The sequence below is a fragment of the Diabrotica undecimpunctata genome, chromosome 2, assembly GCF_040954645.1.
Source record: "Diabrotica undecimpunctata isolate CICGRU chromosome 2, icDiaUnde3, whole genome shotgun sequence".
NCBI classification, from domain to species: Eukaryota; Metazoa; Arthropoda; class Insecta; order Coleoptera; family Chrysomelidae; genus Diabrotica; species Diabrotica undecimpunctata.
The window spans coordinates 8,284,079-8,311,223 of record NC_092804.1 but is presented as its reverse complement, the minus strand read 5'-3'; the positions used below and the strand labels follow the sequence as shown (position 1 = coordinate 8,311,223).

The window sequence follows — 27,145 nt, the reverse complement described above, 5'->3', positions numbered from 1 at the left end:
AGTTTAAGACTGGTTTTAACTGGTATTTCATTAAGAGATTTCATTACGAAATGTAATTAGGGAAGCACACCCGACATAGGGATGAATATAAAGAGAATGAATATGATATTTTATGAAAATATCTTTTATATAATTATATAATTTTAGAATACCGTTTCGAGTAAAGTAAGTATCTTATAATATAACTTAATAATTATTTAGTAAAATCCCGAGTGTTTTACGCAGCATCAATAAAAACTTTATAGGCGCATTCGCCAAAATAAATACACGTCCGCCAATTTTTAACAATATTTTTTTGTAGTTTATAAAAAGTAATGTTCTAGAAAAAAACCACATCAATAATATGGAGGGTATAACTTGGAGTACCATAGAACTAGTTAAGCACACTATGAAACATAAAATTGTACTTACGCAAGGTAAGAAAAAAAATTTACATTCCATGAAAATTTATTAACTAAACTAGAACTTATAACGAGAACTATTCAATACAAAGTGGCAGAACTGGTGAAAAAATATACGTATTTGGGTCATGAAATAAGAATCAGAAAGGATAACCAAACATACGAAATCCAAAGACGAATTTCTTTACACACTTACAACCAACATACCAATTAGCTTCAAAAGAAAAGCATTTGACCAATGCGTATTACCGGTCATGACCTATAAGGCGGAAACTATGACTCTAACCAAGACTACGACTTCGAAATTGAGAGTGACACAGAGACGAATGGAACGGTCTTTGCTGGGAGTGACGTTGCAGGACCGAATAAGAAACGAATATCTGCGAAGAAGGACGAGTATTGCTGAGGTTGTAGAACACATATAGCGGAACAGAAATAGAACTGGGCAGGCCATTTAGCGAGAATGCATGACTCATGATGGACGAGCAAAATTACAAATTAAACGTCAAGAGCAGACAAACGTAGTAGAGGAAGACCAACTACACGTTGGGCTGACGATATCAGGCGTATCACCAAAAATTGGCAACAAAGAGTACAAAATCGTAAAGAATGGAGGAGTTTAAGGGAGGCCTATGTCCACCAGTGGATGAGATAACTGAAGGCTGGATGACGATGATGATAAATAATTTTGACGGCAATATAGGTAAAGAAGAACGTACAAACCAGCTATAGATAATTACAGTAAGCATGATACTAATGGAAAAGGAATTAAGCTCAGTGAATTTGCCAGTAAAAGACAATTATTATTAATAAAACCAATCAGAACTAAAAAATATTCATAAGGTAACCACTAGAGATGCCAAATGGTCGAATTGAGAATCACACAAAAAGCATATATAGGGAATGAGGTTGGTGGCGATCAGTATCTAGTAAAAGCTAAGATAAGATGTATAACCCCAATAAAAAGTCAATAAAAACAAGTAAAGTCAATCAAACATGACAAGATGAAGCTACAAGTCGGTAAAGTCGTAAAACAGTATCTTAAAGTAACTTTAAAAGGACATTATGATAATCAATTGAGGCAAAGTACTAGTCAGATAAAAGACAAATACATTGCAGATAAATTACAAAATCTAATAAATTATATGAACTAAATTCGAAATAAAAAGCACTATGTGGACAGAGAAGGAACATATTTATACAACAATACACTAATAGAACTGAAAAAAAATTAATACCATAGACAACAAAAACGTCTACCAAGAAGTGGAAAAGAAAAACTGTTATTACTAGAGGAAAAGAAGTAAACCTTTTTTGTAACGACAAAGGATAGAATTTGTGGAAAAGGGTGACAGCAATGACGAATGGATAAAGACATAATTTTAAAAATACATTACACAGCAATGTCTTCGATTTAACAAAGAAAATATAAATTAGAGGTACCCGAAGATTTTACAAGCAGAAGGAAAAAGTTGTCTAGTCAATGAGTGCCAAATATAAACATTAAGAATAGAAATTAGATAGAATAAGAAGGAGAGGAAGACATGAAAGACAACTGCTAACGGCAGCGAAGAAACATTTAGAGAGGTTAAGCGGTAGAAATTGTAACATTAAAACACAGAACAAATGAAAATGGAGGATATTCTTTATCCAAACCATAGGCCTGCAAGATCTGTAGAAGTACTCGTTAAAATACTTAAAGAAACCTCAAGAAGCAAAGTACAGAATAAGTTGAGATGGTGCATTTTAAACGATGTCCAAGAAAAAATTTAAACATTGAGAAAAACATATTGAAAATAAAAATATCACAACAAAGGGAGCCACGGCCATATAGCCATAATTACAAGTATTCACACTCTGAATATTCTGAGTGATTTCTTCTTAATGAATTATATGACTGCATTTAAACGAACTATATAATGACAACTAGGCAGCATATTTTATAATAAGCCCACATGTTTTTATACGAGTCATAAATTTGGAATTTAAACTAAAGTAGTACTGACTATGTAGTACTGTTTCTTATTTTTATTTAGGAGGTAGGAGTTGTGCTATATGGTTGTAAGAAAATAATACAGAACTTACCCAGTGTTCGGAAGACAATTGGCCTACTCCTGTACTTCTTGCCGCCCCAAACTGCAGCGACGGTCACCTGATACTGAGTGTCGGCCTTGAGGCCGCTCAAGGTCACAGCGTCCGAGTTGCCGGCCACCACCGCCACCACTCTGTAACTAAGAACCTGGTTCATTGGAGCTACACTAGCATCACCGGATTTTATTATTTCATGCAAACATTATACATTATTTAATTATAATTAAAAATATTTTCCAGGAACAATGTTCTAAGGTAGGTACAGTGTCATAAGATTGCGTTTGTATAAAACATCTGAATTTTGCAGAATACAACAAACCGTTGGTATTGATATTAGTCGACTACGAGAAAGCATTCGATGCCATAAGAAATCAGAAAATATTAAAAGCATTGCCAGAATGCCGAATAGATCATCACTACTCTAACATAATCAAATATAAGCAAGAAACAAGTAAATTCTGTATACAGCGAGAAGTACGGCAAGGAGATACCATCTCTTCAAAGCTATTCAGACGCTTTTAGAACATACTTGTAAAAAGGCACGTCTGAACGAGCATGGTATTAATATAAATGGAGAGAAACTCAATCATTTGAGATTTGATGATGCCATCGGCCTTATAGCCGATCGTATGGATGATGCAATAATATTGTTTGAAAAATTATATCACGCTTTCTTGGAGGTCGGACTAAAGATAATAGGAACAATACGCAAATAATGACTAATCTGGTGCTAAATCGAAATATTGCTGTTGATGGAGGAGATTGTGCAGACTACATCCTATAAGTACTTAAGACTTAAAATTCGATTAAGCAAAGATTACCAGACATGTGAGCTTCCACGTCGCATTACCCTGGAACACGATTAGCCTGGGCTGGAGCGCCCGATGTTGGGTGTCTCCCTGAGGGACCTAATCCCAAACGAAGATATACGTCGTAGAACAACAGACGCCATCAAAAATCGCGTCGCTAAAATGGAATTGGACAGGACACGTTGCCAGATTATCAGGCAACCGATGGACAAAACGTACTGTCAAGTGGAGACCGAGGTAAGAAGCAATACGGAGCAGAGGATGCCCACCAACTAGATGGACTGACGACATAATGCGTGGTAGCAATAATTGGATGTAAGCCGCACAAGACAGAGATAGATGGAAAGAACTGAGGGAGACCTATGTCCAGCAGCGGACGCATAGAGGTTGATAATGATGAGTCTTAATGATGACACAATAAGTATTGGTAAACTGATTTAAGAAAAAATAAGTTGCAGCGACCGTCAATTCGCCTACGTCCATTTTGGTTATGTCAAACACTTCTTCTTCAGATGCAAATCCACTAATGGATGTTACCGATCACATTTTTCATTAATTCTCTATTTCTTGCAATATGTATCAGAGATTGTATGTCGTTAATCTCTGTCCATTGCCTTATGTTTCGGAGCCAGGACATTTTCTTGCGTCCCATTCCTCTCTTGCCTTCAATTTTACCCTCGATTATAAGTTGGAGGAACTGGTATTTTTCATTTCGCATGATCTGACCTGGATACGCCGTTTTCCTTTTCTTGATGGTTTCGCAAAGTTGGCGTTCTTGGTTTATTCTTTTAAGGACATTTATATTTGTGATTTTCGCTGTCCATGGTATTTTTAGGATACGGCGATAGAGCCACATTTCGAAAGCTTTTAATCTGTGTATATCCCTCGTTTTGAGTGTCCAGCCCTCTACGCCATATAGCAGCACTGACCACACGTAGCACTTAGTAAACCTTAGTTTCAGAGTAAACCTTAGTTTCAGTTCAAAATGGAACTCTGAACAAGTCAGTACCTTCTTGAATTTTACGAGAGCTTGTCAAGCTTGCTCAATGCGACATTTTACTTCCCTGTCCGATGCCCAGTCTTCAAAAAGCCACGATCCCAGGTATTTAAATTTACTCACTCTTTCAATGGACTTAGTATTCAGTGTTATGGTGGAGTTTTCAAGTGCATTCAAGTTTCTGGAGATGATCATAAATTTGGTTTTTTTTGGTATTAATCCCATTCGCTTACTGTATTCTCCGATTATAGTGACGTTGTTGAAGATCGACTATGTTGTCACACATTAAGACACCATCATCAGCATATCGTATGTTGTTGATCAATACTCCATTCACTTTGATTCCCATCTTTGCATCCTCCAAAGACTCTTGAAATATGACTTCCGAATAAATGTTAAATAAAAGAGGGGAAAGCACACATCCCTGTCGAACGCCCCTTCTTATATGTATGGGTTTGAATATAGAATTGTCTATTTTTAACTGTGCCGTTTGATGCCAGTACAAGTTTTTAATGCATCTTATGTCTTTTTGGTCTATATCAACTTTCTTGAGGATCTGCATTAACTTGCGGTGTTGGACATGATCAAACGCTTTTTGGTAATCTAAAAAGCATCCTTCTTCTGATCGTAACAATTTTGGACCAGCACCTGTGTTGCTACTATTGCTTCTCGTGTTCCTAAACCTTGCCTAAACCCGAACTGTGAGTCACTGATGTCCCATTTACATTTTTTGTATAATCTTTGATGTATTTTTAAGAATATCTTTAAAGTGTGACTCATCAGGCTAATGAGTCTGTGATCCTCACATCTTTTTGCATTGACTTTCTTGGGCATGGGAATAAAGGTAGAGCGTAACCACTGTTGAGGATAGCAGCCGGTTTCATAAATTAAGTTAAATATTTTGTGTAGTGGTGAAATTCCCCTTTCATCCAGTAATTTGAGTATTTCAGACAGGATTTCATCTGGTCCAGGTGCCTTATTGTTTTTTGAATTTAATATTGCCTTTTCTATCTCCTCTTTCGTGATTGAAGGGTCAATCAGCTGGTCGTCTGTATAAACTTCACTCATGGGTCTTTCGTCATGGAAGAGCTCCTGGATATAATTTTCCCATATATCAATTTTCTCCTTTTCACCCAGCACTATCTGGTTATCCTGATTAACTATGGTAGTTGGTCTTCGTTTTCTGTATATTCCAGCAGTCTCCTTAAGCTTTTTATATCAAACACACATTGCGCAAATATTTGGCACGTTTGACCTGCCGGTACAAGTGTGAAGTAGTGTACTTGTTTTAATTTATACTTCGGGCCTCATTTTTTAACACTGTGTTCGTTAGAATTATAAATTAATATGTACCAAAATTAAAACAAGTTACATTCGAAAAATTAATATGTACCAAAATTAAAACAAGTTACATTCGAAAAATTAATTTGCATATTTAGTTAAAACTTCATTTTTGAACTTCACCTATTCTGCATAAAAACAAAATTAATATGCAGATTTAGCGACCCATTCAGCAAATTTGGCTATTCACCTAAAAGTTAATATTCGTGTTTGCTACATCGCCATTTACGGGTAGCTGCCGATCTCTAATGCGTCCCAATTTTCGAAAGCAACATTGGATGTTTTATTGTTTATATCGTATTTTATGTAAAAGTGGACACGCCATTGATTAAAAATCAAACAGTTTAAAAAATGTGCCAGTAGTGAATTGTCTCGGATATAAAATAACGCTATTAAAGTGATCAGAACAAGATGACCAGATACATAGACAGACCGGATCCTGAAAATGGTATTAAAAATTTTTGTAAAAGGAAAGCTTACTTCATTTGCTATTAGAAATTAAAAGCCTTTTAAGGTTGCGCGATTAAGCGAGAATGCCTTAAATAACTCCATATTTTTTTGCTGAAACAACCAATATTACTGAAAGGGCACAATGTTCAATAATATGCAGATAAGTGGACACAAAAGGCATTGTTCAAGAATATTTCTTAGGGATTTATGATCTAGGGGAAGACCGAAGTGCTCCAGCGTTATGCGACTTACTATTTAGTATAGTTGATCTATTCGACTGTAAAGCGAAAGTAATTACTCAATCCCACGATGGAACTAGTGCTATATCGGGACAACTTAATTGACTTCAAAAATTAGTAAGAGATTTTGCACCATTAGCACTATTTACCCATTGTTTCGCTCACCGTCTCAACTTAGTTTTACAGCAAAATTGCTGTAGCATAGCATTCTAATTCTAATTTGAAATACATGAATACTTTATATATAAACAAAAATTAATAGCAATTTTCTTCAATATAACAAAAGTATATAACACATTTTAAAAACAATGAAAAGCTGGAAAATAGATGGCAAATTCCTAGCCTTCACCAAAAACTTTTTGGACAAGAGATGTATAAAAGTTAAAACAAACGGTGTCATATCAAATACGAAGTCATTGGAAAATGGCACTCTCAAAAACTCTTAAAGGGTATTAAACAGATGTATTCTACTTATGCCAATTTAGCACAAATATAAGATATGCTTTACAATGCCCAACCAAGAGGCAAAAACATAAAATTCTTATAACTGCCATCCTATGTCGGGATAATAGGCAATGAAGTGGCTGGTAGAGTAGCAACAGAAACTGTCAATAACATAACAATTCCTATGGTGCAAAACATACCATTTTCAGACCAAAAAATATTAATAAAACCCAAGTTCATTAAACCTGGAAGAAAAAATGGAGTCAAACGGAAGCAAAACTAAAAGTGATCAAACCAGTTGTTGTTTCTGCTTTACTACCACTCCCAGTTCAAATACGTGACCAAGTAGTCCTCAAAAGAAAAGATAGGGCATACAAAATTTACACATGGATACGTCAATCCCAAGCACCCTCAGCCGCTGTGCTACAACTGCCAAATACCATTTTTAGTACAACATATAATAATAGACTGTCCAGTGTATTCAACAGCAAGATCGACAGCGAAAATACAATCCAGCCTAAAAGAAGCTTTAATAAAAGACAGTAGTAAAACAATAAAATATATTAAAAATTGTAAATTGTATAACAAACTGTAAAATTTCACAACGCACTTTCAAAATCTGCTATGTAAATATGTAAATATGTCATGTAAAAACTATTTCTAAAATAAAAATAAACCACCCCGCTAATAACCCTAGGGGTTGATGCGATAAAAAAAGTCATCTCGAAATACAATGGCGCAAAATCGGCTTTCATCACTGTCTACTATGTCAATCCAGAAAGACATTCTTGCTTAGAAACGGGGGACATATTTTATAAACGAGTAACTGACAAAATTATACAAAGCAAAGAGAGAAGAATAAACCTGAATAATAAAATATGTAAACTATTTGTATATTCATCATCATAAAACGGGGGTCCTACGGCGATTGCCGCTTCCCGCATTTCAGCCTCCATCTTTTCCTATCTCTCCAATCTCCCTCTTCTAAGCCTCTAGATTGCATTGTTTTTGTAATTTCTCTTCTCCAGGAATTTGGTGGTCTTCCCCTTTTCCTTCTTTCTGGCGGAACATACATTAAGGCTTTCTTTGGCCACCGCTCCTCCTTCATTCTCATCACGTGACCATACCATTGTAATTGCCTTCCTTGTATTCTATCTGAAAGAGTATCTCTAATTCCTGTACGGTTTCGTATTTCCTCATTCCTAATTCTTTCCATTCTCGATAATCGACATGACCTTCTAAGATAATCCATTTCCACAACGTCTACTTTATCTCGTTCATTCTTTGTCATCGTCCAACATTCGGCACCATATGTGGTAATTGGTTCTACAATTGCTATGTATACGCGAAGTTTGGTATGCATCTTTATTTTATTAGACCACAGTAATGAATTCAGTATTCGGATGCATTTTTTCCCTTGGGTTATTCAGTTTTGTACATCTATCTTAACTCTGCCATCTGCTGATATAATGCTTCCTAGATATTTATACTGGTTGCAGCCTTTTATGACTGCGTTTTCAAGCCTCAGATCTGTGGTATTTCCTCCAATTTTTAAATATTCTGTTTTGCTTATGTTTACAGTAAGCCCCCATTTGGCATATTCCTCAAATAATTTTCGATTCATATAATTTATATCTTCCTCATCGGTTGCAACCACCACCTGATCATCTGCAAACAACAATGTATACAGAGTTTCTTGTCCCACTTCGATGCCCATAAATCTACATTTATTTCTCCAATTCCTCAATGCTTCTTGGACGTATATTTTAAAGTGTCGGTGACAAACAGCATCCTTGCTTTAGGCCTTTAGTGACTTTAAATTCATTTGAGGTTCTGGTTCCAATTTTTACACAACTAACTGCATTTTCGTACAATTTATATATCGCTCGGATATACGTCGAATCCAATCCGGACCTTTTGAGGACCTCAAACATTTTCCTTAACGGGACACTATCATATGCTTTCTCAAGGTCTATAAATACCAAATGGGTCTCTCTACTTCTTTCGACACGCTTTTCAATTTGTATTTTTCTATTTGTATATTTTATTTCATAATTTTATTTCATATTTTGTTCATAGTTTTAAAAATATAATTAAATGTAAGTCTGTTACCTTGTAAGTATTATTATACATAAAAATAAACTCATATTTGCATATTATGTACTACACATAGCTATATGTTATTTGCTGGCTTGGCATACCCAAAATTTTGCCGCACCAGCCGCCACTGTTAAAAAGACAAACAATTTATTTTTGGTTTACCTGCCGAAGAATAATTGGTGTGGAATACGCAGTAATATACCTCTAGAGTTCATAATAAATATCAATGTCAATAAATGTTAATAAACGTCAATAAACGTTAAGCGGTCAATAAATGTCGATTAGTATCAATAAATGTCAATAAAACAAATAAAGTTCTTAATGAGAGTGTATTTTGATAATTTTATTTCCTTATTAACGTATATCTACGTTTCCAAAACGCTACAATTTCTGATGTGCCTGGGCTCTTGGGCATACAATTCCTGAATTTATTCATGTAATCGTAAGCAAAAGTTTTATAATAAATGCTTTCTAGTTCAAGCTTATCTTCGTTAATTCGTACTTCTACAATGTTTCCAGGAATTTAATTTTAAAGTTTACTTATTTCAGGCCTTAGATTTCACGTACGCTTAATCAACCGTTCGTTTTCGCATTGTTTCACAAATTGCCATAATTAATAGCGCTCACTTGCTTGAAACTATTGTAAGGCATGGAAGTAATGAAACATCGATTTTATATGAGACAGGCTAGAGCGTAAAGCTATTGTTATATACGATGTACATACAATAAACAAAAGCTAGAGTAGTTCAACGTGAAAGTGACAACAAAACTTCTTTATGCTTCATTTTTAAATAAAACTTTATTTGCCAGGATTCTAAACCTTACATTAGAAAATGAACGTCACCAAAAAACTTACTAAAAGGCTTACTTTAAACACGACAAAGAAACTTTTAAAGGCTTGATTTACATGCAAAAAACAATCTCACTTCATTAGCTAACTACTGAGTATTTTAGAAGTTTCGGAAGGCAAACAGCAGTATGATTTTAAGAACGGAAGGCTTATTTGAGGGTTCTAGTAACAAAGTCGGCAATCTCTATCATTTTGACTTTTGAGTAAAATGCAAAACAATAATATGCCTTTATTTTGGATGATATCGAAACAAATATTATTTAATTTGTAAGACAATGGCAAATGACAGCAACTAGTGAAAAAACTTTACCTACACTATTAACAGTTTTTTTAATTGAAAAAAATAATTGCTCAAAAAAATAAAAGGTTTTTATGTTACCTTGGAGAGTTCTACAGATAATTTTTTTTATGATAGCTCATAAAAATAAAACAGCAACATTTTGTTTTCAAAATTATGTAATTTAAGAAACAAATTAAAAACTTGAGCTTTTCCATGGTTAGTAGCTTGGTTAGAAGTTTATCAACATCTTTAAGCTTAAGTGAATTAACTTTTTGCAGACCACTTTATATAATAACGGAGCAATCATATAGATCGTACAACCTTTTTTTAAAACATTTTTAAATGTTTGCAAATTATTTCTCTAATTAATTTCTCCTCTAATGGTAATATTTCCAGTTTTCTAGTTTCGTAGGAAAAGAGGTTTGTATTTAAAAAATACCATGGACCAGTGAGTCTAAAAACACTTGAGATTGTTTCTTTCCAATTAAACACTTTGCAATTATGCAAATTATCATATAATTTCCAGTTTTTTAATATCTTTCTCAATATTTCCAGCTGATAAGACAGAATGGCAAGAAAGAATGATGAAAGCCATTTGCAATATATAGCAATTAGCGTAGTTTTCTTATTTTGGCCACTGCAGCCACCTGCCATTAGCGTAACGGTGGTTACTTTAAACCGGCAACTGTGCTGTGTGGTGAAAATAACCCACGTCTTTCATTAGCGCTTGTTAAAATACTGGCAACATGGCTAGATTTATCTGGCGCCATGAGTACCTTCACATAATATAACAGATTTGGTATTGCATCATTAATTTCAGTATATAAATAAAATTGGAACCAGTGGTGTCGCGTTCTTTGGACTTTTGGGTGATTTTAACCCCACCACACAGTTGAAGTGCAGTAATATTTAGTTTTTGGGTAATTTTAACCCAACAACACCGGTTAATTATTAAAAGGTAAGTTCTTATACTAGCACAATCTATCTTTATTGTTTTTTAACAGGAACATAATTTAATTTTTAGGAATATTACAAATTAAATAGATATTATTAATTTCAGACATATAGAAATATGTGTAGTTGGGAGAAATAACAAGAAGCTCTCTTGAAGCTTTGGCAGGATGAATTAACTGGATCAGAGTTAGAATCAGAAAGCAAATCTGAAAATGAAAGTCAGGAGGTTAGCCTTCGTCCCAGTGAGGATGTTTTAGAAAACCAACTTCAATCCGTGGAAAATTGTCAGCCTGAAAGTTCTAATCAGGAAAATCAATCATCGTCGGAAGATTCTTCTCAAGACAATAATAAGTTTGAAGACAATAAAGTAAGACAATCTAAGTTTTTTATCAGACGGGATTGGAAAACAAAATGGACAAAGAACTGTCCTAATAAATCGGTTAGAACACGACAAGAAAATTTAATTCCCGGTGTTTGAAATAATGCAAAACATTGCAAGTCGCCCATTTCTTGCTGGGAATCATTCATAGATAATATTATTGTAGAAGATATTGTCCAAAGCACTAATAAAAAATCAGTTTAGTCGCTCAGAATTATGATGACCAACATAAATATATCACCAAGTCTACGGACGCAGAAGGAATTCGTGCTGTTTTCGGATTATTATATCTATCATACGTTTATAAAACCCAGAGGTTAAATCTAAAGGATCTGTGGGCTACAGATGGAACAGGAATTGACATTTTCAGGCTAACAATGTCCATGCAAAGATTTATATTACTTTTAAAGTACCTACGATTCGCTACTATCGAAAATAGAGAAGAACGAAAAAAAGTAGATAAACTAACAGCTATACGAGCTGTTTTTGAGCGATTTGAAAAATTAGAATCTTTTCGGGGACGTTGTTCCTTTCGGCAATATATCCCCAATAAGCCGTCCAAATGTGGTGTTAAAATATTTGCCTTAGTGGATGCCAAAACATTCTACATATTAAATTTAGAGGTATATGTTGGCTCACAGCCTGAAGGACCTTTTCAATTTAGTAATAGACCGTTTGATGTAGTAAACAGGTCCTAACCGCAACATTACATTCGACAGCTGGTTTACCAGCATACCGCTAATGGAACATTTGCTTAATGAACATCGGTTAACATCTCTTGGAATTATTCGTAAAAACAAGGAGGAAATACCGACAATCTTTTTTAATTCCAAAAATAGAGCTGAAAACCACGCAATTTTTTGATTTAAAAAAGACATTTCTTTGGTGTCCTTTGTCCCGAAGAAAAATAAACTAGTGTTAGTAGCTTCTTCACTTCATGATGCTACAGAATTTGACCACAAATCAAATAAACCTGAGATTATAGACTTTTATAATCACACAAAAGGTGGCGTAGACATGGTTGACGAAATGTCTGCGTTATATAATGTGTCTCGTAATAGCAAGCGATGGCCTCTAACAATTTTTTTTTTCACTACTTAATAATGCAGGAATAAATAGTTATGTTATTTATCAACATAACAAGCCAACTGAAAAACTAAAACGCAGATTTTTTTTAAAAGAACTTGGTTTGGAACTAATTAAACCACATATTGAAAAAAGAGGTAACAATCAAAGAATACCATCAGACGTAAGAGCGGAACTAAAAAGAAATGATAGCGGAAAGGACTCTCAAGGACCTCCAAACAAGAAACAATGAACAACATCCAGATGTGGAGTGTGTCCCCGTGAAAAGGACAGAAAGTGCCAAAAAATTGACATTTTTCTTTGTCTTGAACATTGTGTATATTTTTGTTCTAAATGTACAAATAATTGTTAATTATGCTATTTAAACAAAAGTTCATAGTTACTTTTTATAAAATTTGTATTTTTTTTAATTCTATATCCCTAATAAAAATTTTGGTAACAAAAATTGTGGTAGTGGTTTAAATATAAACTAAATTTTAGTATATTTTTTAAACCTTTGAATTTTTAATGGAAAAATTTTTAATGAAAATTTCGTTGGAGCCTTTTTCAAATTCGTCTTCTATCAAGTAATCCGAAAATACATTATTTTGAGTAAGCTTTGATTTTAAAACAAATAAGGGACTGTGCCAGGGAGACTCTCTTTCCTGTATACTGTTCAATCTGGCACTGGAAAAAGTAATACGTATATCACAAATCACAACCATTGGTTCAATACATAATAAACCAGTGCAAATGCTAGCCTATGCTGATGATAGGTAGAACGGAAAACGCTGTACAAGAGGTAAATGTAGCATTAAAAGAATCAGCTACAAAAATGGGTTTAATAATAAACACCAACAAAACGAAGTATTTGAAAATAAGCACGCAACTACAAATCCTACGACCACTTGTTATAGAAAACGACGTCATTGAAGAAGTGAATGAATTTGTATACCTGAGAGCGCTCCCACTGAAAATAATACTACTGCAGAGATAAACCGCAGAATTTGTACGGCCAACAGATGCTTTTTTGATTTTGATCTCCTCCTTAAAACCACAATTATAACGAGAAATACAAAAATAAAACTCTACAAAACCATAGTACGCCCAGTCCTAACATATGGTTCAGAGATCTGGACTCGAACAAAAAGTAATGAAAACATGTTACTATGAAGCAGTGAAGCAATGAAGCAGTGAATGGAGTGTGGAGAAGACGATACAACTTCGAACTCTATAGAATATACCAGGAACCAGATATCGTAAAACATATTAAGATAGGACGTCTGAGGTGGATAGAGCATGTAATGCGGATGGAACAAAATGAGCCAGCTAGAAAAACGCTCCTTGATAGACCCATTGGTCAGTACTTTAAATTTTTATTCAATAAACGTACTTTAACCTTTAATTGTGGCTTACTCTAATTTAAATAGTAATTACTTTAACATTCCACAAGAAAATAGCTTTAGAACAATATTAAAAAACCATTGGTTAGAGAAAAAGAGAAAGACCCAGAACAAGGAGAAATTCTTGAGGAGATTAGGACCCACGCCTATATGATGATGAAAAGATCATTGTCATATTTTTATTGTGTTTGTTTTTGCTCCATATAGGTCATGTTTCACGTCTTTGGTGAATCGTATCCAATAATCTCTTTGTATGCATCTTATCTTAAAATTGATCTTGTTTCTTGAATCTTCTTTGAATTTCTTGAATAGCTTTCCTCTTATCTTAGTCTAAATATCTGATTTCTCTACTGAAGCATAGTTATAATATTTTTATCGTGTTTGCAGGATACTTTAATGGTTTTTCCTTCATTAGTGATATATTTAATAAAAATTTACCCAGTACTTAATTTGTGATCTAAGCTATATTTACAGATATTAAAATAATAAAAAAATACTAGTTTTTAGTAGCAGAGATGCCACTATTACCAATCGATTTACACCATTAAGCGTATTCACAAATGCTACAAATAAAAATATCAATAAACAGACCAGTCCTTTTTAAAATATTTATTGAGGAAATTACATATTTCCCCATTAAGTATTGTTTCTTGTTTTGGGTCTATTGAATAATTCGTCTGACGGCAGGCACGCAATGTTGTAGTTTATTTCATGTGAGATGAGCTGAGCGAAAATAAATACAAATATTCACTGTTGGCTCACGAAATAGATCTGAGGTAGGAAGTTTAAAGTTGTACAAAAATTAGAGTTTTTATTCAGCTTTTAGATTTCCATATAAGATTCTAAAATCGGAAAATAAACTGTCGTAACCATATTTAACAAATATTTTAATACAAAACTATTATCTCAAGTTAATGTATCTATATGACACAAGTCCCATTGTGGCTGATCTATTTAAATTTGTTCTATTTATCAATGTGTTGTCATTCTCCGAATTTGGTGTACTTATTTATTATTTTAAAGCACTCTTACGACATGCTTCACTATTGAATTTCTAAAAAATCTCAAGAACAATAAACGAAGTATTTAGGTGTAAGTTTTACCAACCTACATATCAATTTAATAATCATTTTGATATTCATAGGATATCAATTCGACCCTTTAACGTTTCCTTGAAAATTGTTGTCCACTAAATGAAGAACCCTCAAGTGGGGAGTGCTCGTATTGGCTACACATAAAAAAATTAAAGAATTCCCGGCCGAGGGGTGTGTCCAGGGACACAATTATTGTAATTGATTTTATTCCACACACAACCAACAAACATAAGAAGGAAATGAGAACTTTATTGATTTTTCGATGATGAAAAAATGTTTATCGAATCTTTAACCGCAATGTTTTTGTGAAACGTACATAGATCACCGACCGTACGAGTAGTAAATATTTTTTGTTAAAAGAACAAAAATAAAATTGGGGCACTAAAATACTAAAATATACTATTACAGTAAAAATACAGTTATTATTTGTTCCGTAAACGAAATAATATCGAGCCAGTTATAAGACACTGGTTCTTTCCAATATGAATTAATGTTGAAATAATTAGTGTAAATAACTTCGTTTCTGGCAAGTCCTGGGTGGATTGAGTAGCTTAGTAGCTACCAATGCTAGTCCCAAGCCCTAAAAATAAGGGTTGAATGAGTTTCATTCTTATTTCCACTCCTATATCTTTATCTCCGTGGGATTTCCTTTTATTAATTCTGTTAATATTGGTCGTCCATTTAATCTCATCATTACTATCTCCCGTTTTTTTCCACTACCATTCTTTTTCACTGTGTTCGCATGTCTTCATTCTTCTCTTCGTTCTTCTCATCATTTTTCTCCTCCCGACTGTCCTCTTCTTCCTCTTCCGCTATTGATGCCTGGCTCTCTTTGCTTATATTCTCCATAGACTCTCCTACCCCTATAGGTATCTTCTGTTTTATTAAATTTTTGTCCATTATTCTTCCCACAAGTTGGGTCGATTCTTTGGTCGAGCAAGGCAGTGCGTTGATACTCCGGCAAGCCCTTCGGTTCATCCTTCACCTTCGGGCATCTTTGAGATCAACTTTTTCTCTTGGACCATGCAGCCGTTCGGCACGATGATGTTACATCTGGAAGTCGAGGTGGTGGTATATTAGAATGATGCATAGTCGCCTGCCCTATGCATTTCTGTTTGTTCTTAGTTGGTTCTTCCACTGGTTTTTGTATTAGTGTAGGTTTTCTCCTTGGGCATTTTTATCAGAAACTCGCAAACGAGCCTTGGAATGGACGTATAATAGACAACGATACTACTTACACAAAAGTCACAAAACGCAGATACTTCTATATTAATACATAATAAAGCCTATGCGGATAAACAGCATATATGGGGTTGGGTCTTCCAAAATAACATATTTTTCTTTGTTCGAGTCCCATCTTCGATATGGCCTTCCTTTTTGGGAATCTAGTACAGCTGTTCAATCTGATGTTATTTTTAAATTACAAAAAAGAGCAATACGGTATCTTTTTGACCTCAGTAGAATAACACATTGTAGAAGCTACTTCAAAAATCAAGGGCTTTTAATTCTTCCCTCTTTATATATTTTAGAAACTGTTTGCTTAAATTCGTAAACACCTACATGTTTTCCAGACCTAATCATGACTACTCCACCAGAAATTCAACTTTAACAGCAGCTTGTAAATTTGCAAACAAATAAACAAATCAAAAAAATTAAGACGGAAAAAATAGACAACATCTTAAAGGTACTATATGTATATATTGCACATTTTTATGAAGCAATTTATGAGATTTAAAAGGCTTTCGTTTTGAAAAAGTTGTTATATTTTGAGGTTTTGTATTTTTAAAACAAATAAAAAATAACAGGGACATGCTTGCATTTTTGCTGAATTTTAAAAATTTTGAACAGTATACTTCGGTAATTTTAGATTTACTCTTAGACTTTAGACTCTGTTTTTATAAAGTTGTTTTAGTATTAATAATTCTAACAATAACACGAGTATTTACAAAAGCTATTCTACATCAATTTATTTGTATCGTTTTGAAAATATTTTATACTACACAATTTAAAAATGGCTTTCGGTTTGGACGTAAACACATCAATAATAAACGGTTTATTTAAGAATAGATGATTTATTACTGAGGTATATATAAAAATAGTTTAAATCAATAAATTTTTATTTATCTTTTAGTGACTTTTTTGATACTTAAACTACACGCCGTGTTATACTTTTATGGTAAACCAAACGATTACAGAATGCACTATGCACGAAAATGTGCATATCTATTCTAAAATATGCGCATATTTTGACCTATCCACTATCGACTTTTACGAAACTTCGAGATTAATAAAACATGAACTTCAAATTCTGATATAACCGGTGAAATTAGCATTCTAATATAATTTTGAATTTTAGATGTTAACTTTTCAAAATTTTACTTTATACTAAAGGGAGTTTTATTTCGGAACACATTGATGCACTGAGATTTTAAAGTCTCGGTTATAAACCTGTATATCTTCATTTCTGTAGAAAAAAAATGAAACAAAAAAATACGAAACTCAAAAGAAGGGAACCAAAATACTGTTATCTGCAATCAGCAAATCTAACTTTCGCCCATTTATTCTAAAATGTAGGAGCATTATTAAAACAAAACACTCAAAGAGAAGATGGAGGCACAACAGTTGATACTAAACCCAAAATAGGACACTATTACTTATTATTAATACACTGGCTATTAATTCTGGCATTATTCAGTATGCAGATCAGAGTTCAAAAATGTAGGAATATAAATGCAAAAAAACCATGTTTTATCGAATTTAAGTCGTTCTTTGACCTGGTCACCCACGACAAACTTATAGTTTCAAAACTATCAAAACGTCAAAAATAAACTCATTGAAAACGCTAATTGTGGCTTATTCCCAATAAAAATAGTAACTTCATCAAAATACCACAAGAAAAGAGCTTCCGAACAATATTACTACGTGGAGTGAGGCAAGGGTGTATTTTATCGCCTCTACTTTTTAATATATACTCCAAATTTATCTTCCAAGAAGCCTTAGATAAAAAGACAGGTAATACAATCAACGGAATTAATGTCAACAATCTCAGATACGCAGAACACACGGTACTGATTATTTTCAATGAAAAAGAGTTGCAACGATTTATAAAACATCTAAGATAAAACTTACAACCAATGAACATCAGAGCATATGTAATAAAGTTAGAAAGAGTTAAAAATATCACCTATTTGGGTGCCAATGTCAACGATGACTGGGATATGAGCATTATTATGAGAGAAAGAAGAATGCGCATTGAAAATCCTAGTGCCACCTTCTATAAACTTCATTATTAGAGATTTTGACATTAAACTTTAAAATCACATTAATCACGATGTGGCAAATCAAATGAAATGCAAAATTAGAAGAAGTCTAGATTATTATCTGACGCAGGTGCTTCCAGGTCATGGTTGCTTCTGTGGTTAGCTTCAGAGGTTCAGGAGCACAGAATCAGACAGCTCGAACACTGTGACACATACAATACTTAAATACAATGAAACAAGCTTGAGAGAAAGTATGCAATGATATTTAAGTCTGCAAGATAAATGATGGAGGAAATAGTATCTATGAAGGATGGTGAAAAGTGATCCACTCCACTGTTATGTAAGGATGTTGTCGAATAAAGAGGAAAACAAAAGCGAATTTGACGACAATAGGACGGCAGCAGGGGGACCTTCACCTTAAGGCTCGATTCACACTTCCGTCCTTGCATGTAGGGTGCACGCCGCGGTTAAGCGGCGTGCGATCGCTGGATTGAGTGTTGAATGGTTCAACAGTAGTAACAGTACATGAGTTGTAATTGCACAGTGCACACTCGAGTGGAGCCGCTTTGTGCAAGGCTAGTAACAAAACAGCAAGTAAGACTTGCAAGCGACATGTGCCGGAAGGACGCCAGTTTCTACTACGCTACAACGTGAACGCGGCTTTCACAACAATTCGGGCATACAATCAGCGAGCATACATTGACCGCGCAATGGAATTAAACGTGGATACAGAACTGTTTATTGCTGCTGTTAAAAACCAACCTGCCATATGGGATACGATATTAGACTATTACCATGACAGCATTAAGAGGAGAGGAGGCACATACTTATTTTTTTCTATTATATAAATACTCATACACGGTTAACGCAAATTTAACACGTTGCCTGTAATCATACATGCTTCTTGAGAGGCGTAATGAGACTGAAGACTCCGAGAAAGCGCTTAATGTGTATAGACAGGAAACAAACAAGACGCAAGTGTGCATCGAGCTTAAGATGTATAAATTAAGGCGCGAACTGACCAGACAGTGAGATGACCGAAAGAGAGCGAACTCGCTAAATGCCACTGCCCACTGATCATTGGGTTGTGCAGGACCATCCTGTCTCGTTGCTTGAGATAAGAGGCATGGGGTGAAGTTAATTCCTGTTGTCTCGGGGCATGGAAGTGCGGCGAAGTTCGCATAGGGCCAAACTGTTGAACAGATTTCGATTTAGTTAGGAACTGAACACTACCAGATGTTTACTTAGGTGTCTAGCTTCTGTTTTATGACCTGGTAATAAAAAAGGTTAGATTAGGTAGGTTAGTAGTTACGACTACTTAATTAGAATTATTGCAAGCTCAAGAAAACTTCAGGATAATTAACTTCTTTTAGGTATCGTTGCACAAAGATAAATATGCTTGTGACGCTATTAACAACGGTACATCAAAACTCGAGATTAAAAGTGTCGTGAGTAATCCAAAAGATTTTTCAAAATTAAACTGTTAAGTAAGTGGAATAATTTCAGCTTCAGTGTTAGGATCATCAAAAGTGATATTCTCTTATTGCAGCTTATTGGTAGAAGGAAAAAACACAAGTAATTTTTATGTATGTACGATTTGGACACTGCAGACACAGTTACTATCCCACTCCGATCTGTTTTAAAAAAGTGAACCTGCAAATTACACCACCTGTAATATAGTTGACAGTAAACAACACTTTCTAATAGATTGCCTAAATGTACGTTCCACAGACATTGCCACAATACTCCAAACAGTTTAAAAAACTTACTTTCTAAAAATTTTGTTCCAGAAAACCTAATTGGTTATTTAATAGAGCAACTAATTGAAAATAAGAAAGACCTAAAATGTTCAAGACCAACACTGGGTGTCCAAAAAATTATCAAGATTAAAGACTCCAATAATGAGGAAGAGAAGGACAAATATCAAATAACAAAGACAGTCAAAGGCTTTTATAAAATCTTGTAGGTACAGCTCGCAACGCGACCCTAATAAATTAACAAATGAGGACGTCAAAAAAAACTAAAAAACGTGGGATCAGAGGTACACCCAAATATAGAGGGATTTGAAATAGAAAGAGCTTTAAAACAGCTAAAAATCGCAATCCCTATACTAACAGAGCTATTTATAAAATATATATGTATATGTAATAGATGTCTTGATAATAGAAAAATCCCTAAAGACTTGAACGAGAGTCTAGGAATACTCCAAAAAAGGAGGCAAATTTGACCTAAAGAATTATAGATCTATATCGTTAATCAAGTATACAAACTGTTAAAAAAGAATTATTAACAATTGGTTGACTTACAAAATGGATAATTACCATCAGATTGGCCTTCAGAAAGGATATATTATCAGACAATCTGTTGACAATGAGATGAGATAGGAAGACAGATGAGATAGAAAAGGCAAATGATTACAACTACCTAGAAAATATCTTCAAAACTACAAATTGGTCAACATATGGCATTAACGTTAATGGAACAAGTTAAACCACCTCAGATTCGCTGACGACATTGTGATCATAGTTAGCATACAACAAAGAACTCGCAGATACCTCGAAATACGTCGGCCTAAAAATGAATATGACAAAAAAAAACAATGACAAGCACAGACGACCCCAGACGTAGAACTATAAATGGCAACGAGATAGAACAAGTCCAGGAATATATCTACCCAGGCCTAATTCTGAAACTTGACAAAGTACGTACATCACTAAAAGAGCAAGACTGACGTGGGCAGGTTTGGACTCAGTTGGGTACTCAAGAACCACAAAATACCTTAACACTTAAGGAGAAAAGTATTCAACCAGTGCATTCTTCTTATCATTACATAAGGATGTCAAACCTGGACCCTAACCAAGGCAAATATGAATAAATTAACCACAACAAAAAGGCAATGGAAAGAGCAATGTTGAGAATATCACAACAAAAATTTACAAACTCAAATATAGCTTCGCAGGTGTTACTGTTAGACAAAAAAACCAACGTTGGAATGCCGTATTACAACATTGTAGACCTAACAAAGGTAAACGACCAAGAGGAAGACCACAGATAAGACAGGTAGATGACATAAAAAGAAAAGCCGGAACAAATTTGAAGTATGTTGCTTAGGATAAAGATCAATGGAAGAAGTTGGGAGAGGAAGTGGATGAGAGAAATAGAAGTACACAACAAATTAAGACGATCAATAAAAATTACAATAAGTAGAACCGTAGTAAGTGTAAAAAATCAAGTAGAAGACTTAGAGGAATTTGTTGTAAATAAAAGGGTTGGACAAGAAGTGATCAGCAACTCAACAAATCAACAAAGGTACAATTAGAATGAGAGAAGGACAAATAATAGCTGACGTTATCGGGCTAATAACAAATAATATAAAAACAATGGAAATGAGTTTAAACGAATTGGTAACAAGCGAAAATAATGGGATTAATAATAAATTAATAAAAAACAAAGATAATGAGATTTGATAAAATATTGTAAAAGAAAAATATTAGATTAGGAAAATATTGATTTGACGAAGTTGAAAAGTTTAAGTATTTAGGAATATTACTAACAATCAATGGAGAAAGAGAAACAGAAATTAAAGAAAGGATAATTAAAGCAAATAACGTATACCATGTAAATAAAAAATATCTAAAAAGTAAATTATTGATCAATAAATCTAAAATAAGAATATACAAAACAACAATTCAACCGACGATGAGGTAGCCAGCTGAAACCGTTAGTATGACAAAAAAAAACAAGAGGAAGACATTAGAATACTAGAAACGAAAATACTAAGAGTAATATTAGGACCAATAACAATAAATGAAAACAAATGTAGACAAAGAACGACCATGATCTGCTTAAAGAAATTAATAAAGATATAGTTTGTAAAATAAAACAGCAAAGAGCAAAATGGCTAGAAAATATATGAAGATCAGGACCATCTACGACAATAGTCTCAATAATAGAACTGTAACCAGCTGGTAAAATAATACGTGGAGGACCAAGATCTACATGGATACAGAAGTAACAAGTGACCTTAACAGGGCGAGTGTATGGCAATGTAGAGAAAAAGCAGACATAGAAAAATAATATAGACTTAGAAAGCTTAAGCGGCGTAAGCCCTGAAGGGGTTGTTCACTTCACATGAAATTTAATGCTTAATCCGGATATTGCATCTTTTGCCATAGAAATTTTCTAGGCTGAAAGATAGACACATGAATAGAAAAATTCTAGAGGATTTAAATTTTTGATTCAAGGTTGCAAATCTCTCATTTGTGTCGCTGTAATAGTGTTGCATTTTCAACCTGTACTAATTTTTTTTAAATGTTATTCAGTTATTCATTTTTTGTAAACAAACCGTTTATATTAAAACTAACAAACTATCACTTGCCTTTTGTCAGTTGATCATTTTTATATTGAATTTGGTGGTTTTTAGGTATTTTTTAAATAAATGAGGTACCAAATGGGTCAAAACAGTTTAAAAAGTTTTCCACAATTTAAAAACTGACACAATACTCACGCCAAATTCAATTAACGGTAAATTTTTGTCTTGACAACACAAATAAAATTTTAAAACTAACGGCGGATAATAATATTAGATTTTGTTCCCAGAAATCCATGGAAACCGACTTGCAAAATTGAACCTCACGTTTCGCTTGTCAAACACACCACTACTAAATTCGTTCCCTTTTATAACATCTCCATCTCCAGTGTATTTTCACGAGGAAAACCGTCATATCGACTAATCGATAGGTTATTACGATACATGCGACCACCGAACTGGTTTGTCATTGGCGGGAATTGAGCCTATTTATAGGTGTAATAATGAATGTATTGAAAAAGTTGAACAGTAAAATTATCGGGTAAAGCCTTTGAGCAATAAAAATGGAATTTAAAAAATGAGAAAAAGAACTTTTTCTTTATATATCTTTTACTTCTTTGGCGCTTTTATGCTTCAGCAATCACAAATGCAATACCGTTCCAGTTTACTACACTGCAAAATTGTTCGAGTGAGCTTGTTCTAAACCATTTGTCTGATAAGCAATGTAGGATATTATTATTTTTAATCTTTCCTTGAACATTGATCTTCTTTTCTCTAAATAAATCAAAGATATTCCAACTTTTGAATTATTACAATCGCAAACAGTGAATCGAATTCACTTGATCATGTAACTAAACATTCTACACAGGTGATTTGTAGTTATCATCATTTCACGTGGTGGTAATGTAAACTGGCCATCTAGATCGTACGATTTGACCTCGTTGGACTCTTTCTTGTAGGATTTTTTTATATCGTAGGTCTATACGAACAAGCCACAAACTACAGAGGTTCTCAAAGCCAATATAGTCCATTCTATCTGTCACATTCAGCCTTATTTCTGTGCCAGAGTCATGGAAAATTGGACATTTCGGATGGGTGACACCAAGCGAACCCGCAGAGGACATTTGAATTATGTTGTATTCTATACATAATAGTATCGAAATGCTTTTCAACGAATAAAAATTTTCGAATATCTCATACATACTTTGTTTCATATACATGTAAATAAAGTGCTTAATTAAAGACGGTATACAACAATATAATACAATACGTGAACTCTACTGAAACCAAAACGCCTCTGTCAGTACTGAAATGGGTGATACTGAAACCATAAACATCCAAAGACGAGTTAGATTAGGTTGTATACTATCACCATTATTATTCAACTTGTACTCAGAGGACATCTTTGCATATGCTCTAGATGAAGCACAAGAAGGAATAAAAGTCAATGGAAAAATCGTGAACAATATCAGGTATGCTGATGATACAGTACTGATTGCTGGCAGTGAAGAAGAACTACAAATTCTGTTAACCAAAGTAGTGCGAGAAGGAGAACTATACGGCCTTAAGGTGAATGTAAAAAAACCAAAACAATGGTAATTTCAAAGAAACACACACCAGTTATAAACATAGTAGTCAACAGCAATCTAGTTGAACAAGTGAAAAATTTTAAGTATCTAGGCTGTTGGATACATGAAACCTTAGACCAAGAACAAGAGGTTAAATGTAGAATAGAACAGACAAGAAACACCTTCTTAAAGATGCGACAGTTACTCACTAGCCGTAATCTTGATTTGTCCCTACGATACCGCATGATAAAGTGTTATGTATATAGTGTACTATTACACGGCGTGGAAGTTTGGACGTTAACAGTCAGCTCGTTACGACGTTTAGAGAGCTTTGAGATGTGGTTATTTCGTTGCATGCTGAAAATTCCATGGATCGACCGCGATAGAAATGAAGAAGTTTTAAGGCGTATGAATAGAGAACGTGAACTCACAGAAATTGTCAAGAAGCGTAAAACGTCTTATCTTGGACACATATTTAGACACGACAGGTATAACTTCCTTCAGCTTATTATAGAAGGGAAAATAGAAGGCAGACACGTCCCGGGTAGACGACAAATGACCTGGCTGCGCAACATCAAAGATTGGACAGGATTAGACTTTCAAAGTTTAATAAGGGAAGCCCAAAATAGGGGAGACTTTGCAAAGGTCATCGCCAACCTTGGCTAAGAAGACGGCACCTAAAGAAGAAGATACAACAATGCGTACACTACAGTGAGATAAAAGTACTTAGTCTCATCATAAAAATATTGAAAATAGTAAGTGATAGACGAATATCCTGCTACGGAAACAATAGTTAAATACTTTAACATCACAACATATTTTTAACAATCATGTAACAAAATAAATTTTGTAACTTTTTAAAGGTTTTTACCTAATTAATACCTCGTATTATTACACTAATAATGGACTTTTTAGTCCAAAAATGTTGTGTGATGTAGCCCGAAAGGGTATTTCTAATTTTATACCTTTTATAAATAATTTTTAAATAAAACTTTTTTGAATTATGTCATGTTAATGACTTAATCATTCCGCGGCATGCTAGTACCAAGAATTATAAAGTAGTAGAAATTCATGGTTTTTACGACGCTAGTGAATCTTTCTTATAAAGTGTTTATTTACATTAGAGGCATATCATTGCCTCAGAGCATAGAAGAATATCTCTGCTAAAGAAAATCCCTCGACTAGAACTTTGTGGTGCGCTTATGGTAGCACCCATATTTCAAAAATTTAATAGATTGTCTCAATATTAAGTTTGATTGTTTCTTTCTATGGAAGGTTTCTACTGTCGTTTTGAAATGGATCAAAACACCTTTTCATCATTTAAAAATGGTTGTAGTCAATCGAGTGTGCGAGATTCAAGCAAATACAAATGTTGACTATTGGAGGCATGTAACCACGACTGATAATCCTGCTAATCTCTTATCCAAAGGTATCAATCCAGATAATCTCAAGAATGAGACTTTTGGTAGCATGGGCCGTCATTTCTCATAGAACTTAGAGTATTTGACAAATCTCTTCCTTTTAACTACCGCAAGTTTTACCCGAAATGACGCAATTAACACACTCGTTGGTTACCGTTCCTTGCTTCCAATATCCAGTCGAGAAATTTTCTAAATTTGTCACACTCAAGCGAGTTGTGGCCTATTGTTGAGATTCTAACACAGCTGTGTGGTCCTTAGCGATTCTTCTAGGCACACAGGTTCTCTTAACAAGAGTTGCATCATTTATTGTGCTACCTAGTGAGAGTTGCTCAGAGTAATACATTTTCAAGGAACTCGTAAGAGGGGTGTAGCCATTTTTAAAAAAGTAGAATCTTAAGCTTAAACACCTTTCTTGATAAAAATGACGTAATAAGAGCAGGCGGTAGGTTAAGAAAGTAAAACTTCAGTTTCGATAAGAAGCATCCTATACTGCTGGCAGTCAAGCACCATATATCTTAGTTATTGTCTAGAATCTAAAATTTTTACCTTCATATTACAAGCACTAATTAATTATATTTGTTCAAAGATTTGTGCAATGGCGGACTGGATCGCTTATAAATCGTAATTGGGATTATTTTAGTAAATACCTTGTACGTAAGAATGTCCAAGCTACAAGTCATCTAAGCAAGGATTTACCAAAACTTGCCTATCAGCCTAAAACGAAGCAAAATTAAAGATCTTTATTCTTAGGGTGTGGTCTATGTTTATATTGTGCGACCTCTACTTCACTATTTACACTTTTTCGTTCTGTTTTTCAAAATTTCTTTGAGTTTTGTCTTCATCATCATCTTTGGCTCGACAATCCTCTGTGGATCTTGGCCTGCTCTAAGATTCGTCGCCATTCTGTTCGATTTCTGGCAACATGTTGCCATGAGTTTTGTCTTACTAATACACAATACATCACACACACGTTTATGCTCGAATTGCTCTGGTCGCAAAGGACCTCCATTGGATTTTTCCGCAGTAAAATGAGCTTGCACATTAAATATTACTCGATTTATATCTATAACAATCTTCTTCTTCTTCTTCTTCTGGTTCCTATCCGTTTCGGATGTTGGAAATCATATTGGCAATCATGACCTTGCTCGCTGCGGCTCGAAACAGCTCCGTTGAGGTTTTCTTAAACCATGTTCTTAAATTCCGCAGCCATGATATTCTCCTTCTACCGGGTCCCCGCTTACCTTTGACTTTACCTTGCAATATAGACTGCAGCAGGGAGTAACGGTGTTGATTTCTCATAACGTGTCCCAGATATTGCAATTTTATGCGTTTGATCGTAAACATAATAACAATCTACGTCTCTCCATCTTCTCTGTTAATATACAAACAAACTCTTTTCAATCACGAATACTACTATGACAAATTTATTAGAGTCCCATAAATTTGCAAGCGGTTTGGAAATATCGTTTAAAACGGTGACTGCCGATCTATTTTGGGTAGGTTTTCACCAAAAGCCGCTTACTGTTTTTGGTACATAGACGTTTATTTATAAGTTTTTGGAAAAGTTCAAATAAAGTATATAGGAATAGGAATATTTATTTAATATAATATAAATATGGATATATAAAACAAAACTAAGGTTTAAATGTGGAATATTTGACGGCAATCCAGACAAAATCCAGGGGTATCG

The 27,145-nt window shown here is 34.2% G+C and overlaps 1 protein-coding gene across 1 annotated transcript in view; it reads right to left on the bottom strand.

Moving 5' to 3' along the window:
• Positions 1 to 27,145, bottom strand: part of LOC140433605 (fibronectin type III domain-containing protein 4) — a 220,528-nt gene that overhangs the window by 80,620 nt on the left and 112,763 nt on the right. The window contains exon 4 of the mRNA XM_072521588.1: positions 2,487 to 2,632. Within this exon, the coding sequence (XP_072377689.1) occupies positions 2,487 to 2,632 (146 nt within the window). The remainder of the gene's footprint in view (positions 1 to 2,486; positions 2,633 to 27,145) is intronic.